This window comes from Penaeus chinensis, chromosome 9 (assembly GCF_019202785.1).
Source record: "Penaeus chinensis breed Huanghai No. 1 chromosome 9, ASM1920278v2, whole genome shotgun sequence".
NCBI classification, from domain to species: domain Eukaryota; kingdom Metazoa; phylum Arthropoda; class Malacostraca; order Decapoda; family Penaeidae; genus Penaeus; species Penaeus chinensis.
In genome coordinates, this window is record NC_061827.1 from 319,784 (window position 1) to 327,283 (window position 7,500).

At 36.2% G+C, this 7,500-nt stretch overlaps 1 protein-coding gene across 15 annotated transcripts in view; it reads right to left on the minus strand.

Annotated features, from left to right (window-relative positions):
* The window catches only part of LOC125029124, a 46,523-nt gene that overhangs the window by 27,363 nt on the left and 11,660 nt on the right, over positions 1 to 7,500 (minus strand). For 12 of the 15 annotated variants that reach the window (XR_007115153.1, XR_007115152.1, XM_047618922.1 and 9 more), the window contains 4 exons: positions 4,051 to 4,200; positions 2,947 to 3,021; positions 1,094 to 1,229; positions 160 to 272 (listed from right to left, as the gene is read on the minus strand). Coding sequence is in view for 13 of the 15 variants with exons in the window: in XM_047618922.1 (XP_047474878.1) it covers positions 160 to 272; positions 1,094 to 1,229; positions 2,947 to 3,021; positions 4,051 to 4,200 (474 nt within the window). In the remaining 2 variants the exon portion in view is untranslated. The remainder of the gene's footprint in view (positions 1 to 159; positions 273 to 1,093; positions 1,230 to 2,946; positions 3,022 to 4,050; positions 4,201 to 7,500) is intronic. The other 3 variants (XM_047618928.1, XM_047618926.1, XM_047618924.1) reach the window with 2 other exon arrangements.

The following is a 7,500-nucleotide window of genomic DNA, read 5'->3' on the forward strand; positions in this document are numbered from 1 at the left end:
CACAAACCCTGTTACAACCTGTTATAAAAATACAACAGATGCCATAACAGCAATATACCTTTTGTTCATGATATGAACCAGTTTTTCTAATGAATGCATAATCAACAGGTGTAACTGGAAACACCCTTGGCATTAAATAATAAATCCTAAGATTCTCACCAAGGAAGTGTCCTAAGCCAAGCCCAAGTACACAGGCCAGTGTGAGTGCAACCACAATGTTCAGCCGAGAGTTGAGGTCTCTGTCTGGGGTATGGCGGTACTGGGTGTCAGGTCTGTGGAAGAGAAGGGCACAGTTTCTATGCTTTTCTGGAGTATACCAAAAGTGTAATAAGGTTTGCATTGCTTTTTTGAGTTTAATTATGGTAAAGAACTGAAAAAGGTAAAGTGTTGCAAAGATCAACTTCAGGTAACTCAGCTACAAATCCAAAGTTGTGAAACTGCTTTCTATGGTATGATAACAGACAATAAATTCCTTGGTCATTCACTGTCCCTTATTATCAATGAAACACTGCAAATTACCATCAAAGAAATAATAGTCATGAAGTTTTCAATAGAAACTATACATTCAAAATGCCAGCTAGAAATTTATGGTCCAAACATATCTAATAAATCATATCGTTTTGACCATAGCAGTCTAGCCTCAGGGAGATAAAAAATGTTGCAAAACTAAAGAACAGATAAGGAAATAAGCTACTGCTTTATCATTTTATATAGACACAGGTATAGACTCTGACACAAACACATGCATACGCGCACGCATGCCCACGCACACATGCACGCGCGCGCACACACACACACACACACACACACACACACACACACACACACACACACACACACACACACACACACACACACACACACACACACACACACACACTCACTCACTGTGTGGTGCAATGCAATGGTAGCCATAATTTGTCTGAAGTCACAAAAGCCTGTCATACCAAACTCAAAATTATTATTACAAAAATACACACACACACACACACACACACACACACACACACACACACACACACACACACACACACACACACACAAACACACACACACACACACACAAAAAAAAAAAAAAAAAAAAAAAACTTACTTTATTGCTGGAAGATCATCTGGGAGTGAGGGCGAGGAGGCCAGAGAGAGATCGGTCTCTTCATCAGCAATTTTTTCCTTCTCCTCATCCAGTACGGAAATATCTGTGCTGGCAAGGCTCTCCGCATCTGCGTCACCTGAAAGCAAGCTATGAATCAGAACAGACCTTTCAAATATTATATTATTAATCTCATACTGGCTACATTAACTGCTATTTGCTAGTGATGTTGCAGGGTGAATTTAGTCATATCTGAGGCAATTAGAGTCTTTTTAGTAATTCTACTCCATGACAGAAGTGAAGGTTAGTAATATTCCAACATAAGTGAAGAAAGAGCATTACACCTAAATATACATTATTTTACAAGCAAAAATCAACCATTTTATTCTTCAAATATACACCTAAAATATGGAGTTGAAAAATCATTATATTGTTTACATTCATACACGATTAGCAACTGTAAAACCTAAGACCTACAAAAAATAATAAAGTTATAAAAATAAGAGCAGCAATAAAACAAAGTTATGACAAAATACTAAAGGGAGCCAACTTGATACATCAACCTAGGCTGGATACCAATAATAAACCTTTCTGGAAACCTAACTTCACAAATGGAATCATAAACCTATTCTACATGGAAGCTTCAGCTGAAGAAAAGAACAATCTACGTAAACTCTTACAAATTACATGGAGCTAAATCAATTCAAATAAATCTGAGCACAAGGCAGCTGTATCCAAAGGGAGAATACTTCGTAATGACTTGAGGAAGTGAAAGGAAACTAAAGAAATCCAATGGCCAACTGGCTTTCGTTCAGGAAGGACTGTGTCTAATGCTTCTCAACAGGGTATCATTACCATGGGCAAGGGAGCTAAAAGACAGGTTTCCTACTGTTTATGAAATGCAAGTTAAGACTGCACCAGTTTCTGATATTTGCATGTGAAAGTCAAGCCCTATTACTACTCCACATAGTACTATTATTACTATTGCTCTTACTACTACTACTACTACTAACAATAACAACAGCTAAGATGATGATGATGATGATGATGATGATGATGATGATAATGAAGATGAAGATGAAGATGAAGATGAAGATGGTGATGATGATGATAATGATGATGATAATGGCAATGAAGATGATGATAATGATGATGATAATGAAGATGATAATGATGATGATGATAATGATGATGATGATAATGATGATGATAATAATGATGATGATGATAATAATAATAATGATGATGCTAATGATAATGAAGATGATAATGATGATAATGATAATGAAGATGATAATAATGATGAAAATGATGATGATAATGAAGATGATGATGATGATGATGATGATGATAATGATGATAATGATAATGAAGATGATGTGACAATGATAAAGATAATGAAGATGATGATAATGATGATAATGAAGATGATGATAATGAAGATGATGATAATGATGATGATAATGAAGATGATAATGATGATAATGAAGATGATAATGATGATAATAATGATGAAGATGAAGATGAAGATGATGATAATGATGATGATAATGATGATAATGAAGTTGATGATAATGATGATAATGATGATGATAATGAATATGATGATAATAATGATGATCATGATGATCATGATGATCATGATGATCATGACAATGATGACAACAACAATAACAAATAACAATGATAATAATAGTAATAACAATAAAAATGACAATAATCATTTAAGTAACTGTAATAAAAAAACACTAAATAAAAAGAAAAACTGTAATGAGCAAAACTAAACAAAAGCAACAAAAATTGATAATGGGCAAACATAAAATAAGAACTCAAAACATCAAAAGAAGGAACTGCACCTGGGATGACACCTTCCCAGACGGCTCTACTGGCCACCATGGTACCATCATGGCACAGACTATCCACAGAGGTTTCTAATGGCAGGTGGCGTGCAACAACAAATTGCACAGGCATGCAGATGGTGAGGGAAGACAGAGGAGGCAAAGAGGGAGATTAGAGGTTGAGCAAAATAAATCTAGGGGAGTATCTTTTGATGTAAGTAATCTAGATACATAAGGTCACTACAAAGCAGGATATATTTCATAAAAGGCTAAATAAGACTTAGACTAATGTCTGAAAGCAGGGTGAGAAAAAAAATAGATTTCACATTCATTCTGGCTCTTTATCCTCATATGGTGTCTATTTATAAATGTGAATTACTGTACACATACACTAAATTATATATATAAACAGATAGACAGAGAAAGACAGACACACACACACACACACACACATTTAAGCCTAAAAGTTTTTTTTTACATTAAATCTTGTCCAATCTCTTTTAATGTGAAATATTTTCCTAAAAAAAGTTTGTGAAAGCATCAAAATAGGAAAAAATATATAGATATAGATATAGATATAGATATAGATATACACACACACACACACACACACGCACGCACACACACACACACACACACACACACACACACACACACACACACACACACACACACACACACACACACACACACACACACACACACACCTATATATATTTATATATATACAAATATATACTTATACATATATATATATATATATATATATATATATATATATATATATGCATATATATATACACAAATATGTATGTGTATATATATACATATATGCATATATACATACATATAATATATACATATATACACATATACACATGTGCATATATAAATATCTATACATATATACATATGTGTATATATAAATACATATATATACAAATATATATAAATATAGAAATAAATTTCAAAATACATATATCTATGGCTAAAAAGTAATCTGAATATAGGAAACTTCATACATAAGTCAGAAGAAATTAATCCTACACAATAGTAAAATTCTACATTACAAAAAAAGGTACACAGGAGTATGAGGAGGTGGAGCTGTTAGAGTGAGCTCACCTGAGTCGCCCACAAAGGTAAAACTGCGCAGGGAGCAGGACATGAGGGAGGAGTGCATGGAATCGTAGGCCAGGGCGTGGTCCTCGTAAAAATCATCAGGACCGGGGCACTCGAGAGTCTCTATGTCACTGGAGTCCGAGCCCGAGGAAGCTATGGGGAGGGTTGGAAGAAGACCTTTGGGGTTTTGGGGACAGGCAGGTATGCACAGCCAAGAGGACTGAACTAGACTGCCCATGGTTAGTCACCCTACACAGACAGGCTTTTCAAGGATGGGAGTGACAGGATGTTGTTTTAATCAACTTTTGTTTTATACATAACTTAGATGCCTATTTTCAGTGTGAAATTATCTTATCTTTACTACTGATATAAAGCCTAAGAAAAAAAAAATCAAGACAAACAACTGTCACTCTCATTCTCAATACTTCCTATACTGAAACTAAAAAGCAAACACACACTTTCTATATCTCTTTAACAATCTCTACTGTTTTTATTAATTATGGGACCTCAGTCGATCACATCTAAAAATACAAAAAAGAAAATAAAAAACAGAATAAAAATGAAAACTCCAGAAATCCCTTTGCATTTCTGAGTTAATACATTATATTTTATATATCATGCTTTTAATGTTACAAACATCTAAACAATGTAAACCAGACAAAATTAATGAAAAGTTCTCATAATGAACAAAATTAATGAAAAGTTCTAAAGGCACAAAAGAAAACACAGATATTATATACAAAGTCATTCGTGTTGTCTCACTGCATTTTAATATTCATGTACTTTCATTGTATTTCTTATTTCAATGGATTGGGGCTTTCTAATAGCTTCTCTAAGTCTGCATCAGATTAAAATACTCCTTGACATGTCACGTAAAGGTTGAAAGTCTGTAACACAGAGCTATCTCAAAGTAATATCATTCTAGTATCACCTAAAAAGTTTAACCCCTTGCCAATGGGTACGACGGGTAGACACGAGCTATGCCTACTGTTAGTACTTGTTTGATTGTTTTTCAACATAAATGGCTATACTTGTACTAAGTCACCAATGAGCCAGTTAGGAGTACTGCCTGTCTCGCCCGCTCACCCTTTTCTTTGATTTACGAAATATTTTACGTTATCTTATTTTGCTGTTGTTTATATTAAAAAAACATTATAATAATTATAATGTTTATCATAAAAATAACACCATCGATATTCATAGCACTAGTAAAAAATACGTTTTTTCCTGCCAATTCAAATCAGGTACAGTCACAAGGTCTACTAATTGACTCCTTTGTGGCTAAGTCTGCCCATAGCAGAGCCATCTATGGGCAGACATTTCACAAAAAATATAGAAAATAGGCACAGCATTTTCCCCATTTTTTGTTCACTTTCCCCGGCGGCATTGGGCTAAAATCAATGATGAGAGCCATCTAATATAAAATATTTGTCTCTAATAACTTTTGCAAAACAATTCCAAAGATAGTTAACTCATCATTAAGAAATATTTGTTGTTATAAAAATAATGCCTAATCTTCTCCACCATAGACTTTCTTTTACAAAAAGTAGATAAAATAAGAAATATATAAAAATCTCTTAACAGCTTTGCTTCTGTATTGTGAATGAAGAATAATGTTTATTGATTTTTTTCAGACAAAAATGGAATCCAGATAAAACGATCTTGACAACCCTTTTCCTTTAACCTCAAACTAAACACACACAATATTATTAAACACAAACTCTACCTTATGTAAACCTAATTTGAAACTACAAAGACCTATCAATTGATACTACAAAAATCCCTCCGATATAATACATAATAACATCAAACAATCAATCAATCAGTGCGGCTAATGCCAAGGGGGTGCACTGCCACATCTACCCTCCATGTCCAGCCATTTGGGTCCTTCATGGCAAGCCACCAGGCAGGTCCACAGCCATCTCTACCTCTTCATGACAGATATGATCAACCTGCCCCAGCTACAACTTCCCTGAGTATCCCATGGGTGGCCTTCACTCAATATTTGTCTCTAAAGGAGACAATCTGGTGTGTGGGAACTGGCTAGGCTTATGCATGATCTTCCCAACTGTATCCCATGATCCAAAGCAAGGTCAAGATTCCAAAGTGCAAGGTAAATTCCAATTAGCAAAAGCAATGGTATCAGGATCTTGAAGATGTGTAGCCCGATCTTCCTGTACAGGTATCATTATCTCCACATATTCTTATTCAAGGCTTCTGCTGCCAGGCTAGTCTGTCTGCTAGCCGCTTGGTCTGACAAGGCCATGTGCTAGGATAACAAGATATGTAAATCTCTGTATGACTTCAATATCCTCTAGGGATCACTGGGGACTCTAAGGAGTCAGAGAAGATGACAACATCTTCAGCAAAGTCAAGGTCAATAACCTTGATACTGCCCAGAGTAACTCATCATTAACTTTGGATGGCAGCTCTACCAATCGATCTAGTTGCCATTTAGTCCATGAAAAGTAATGGTACAAGAATACTAACCTGCCTCCCTCCTGAATTTACAGGAAAGAAGGTAAACATGTCCCTATCACACTTTGAAGCACCAGTGTATATACTTGCTATTAATCCAATAAGTTTTGTTGCAATTCTTGATGCAATGAGTTGAATGCCTTCTTGAGGATAATGTATACTGCAAGCAACTGATCAACTTGAGCAGGTCTGGGGGAATGGTACCAATTTGCCAGATGGCAGCCGGGATAGTATGAAGTCTATGAGCCATGGGTTCACTAACATACTTCAGCAGTTCAGCAGATATGCCACAAATGCATACTTCAGCCTGGAGATCACCCAACTTCTAAACAGCTAGGTGGTTCCTCACTGTTATGTGATCCAGCACTGGTACCATGACACTATACACTTTCATGATAATTGCTTGTGCCTCAACATGATACAACTGCTCAAAATACTCAGCCCAATGTCCTGACAGCCCAATGTGATCTGAGAAGATCCACCATCTGCTAAACAAATTGCAGTTATCTGTGATGGGACTTTGCATTCAGCTTTCTCCTAGGCTGGAAGGCAGGACAAAGGTTATCTCCCCCTTCTAAGCAAGATTCCTGATATGGTGTTTCTTGACCCTCAGCAGTTTCAGACCCCTATATGCCAGGTCTTCTCATCTCTGAGAGGACAGCCACCTCCACCAACAGCAGTTTCAGTTCCCTTTATTGAATGAGTGAATGTTTCCTGTGTTCACCCAGATGGCCCATCTGAGATTAAAATTTACCATGGGCAGTCACACAGGGTAGATACTATCTCTGCCAACTCTCTGACATTGACCTAAATAAGGGTGGTTGGTGGGCCTGGTATCTGCATGCAGGGTTTCTAAAGTCTTTGCCCCACACACCTCATACATTGGGTTGGTAACCACTGAGACTCAGGCAGGTACCAACTGTGTGCACATCCTCCCAATAAGACCCAAAGCCTGCCTAGTTTGCCAGGAGGGAG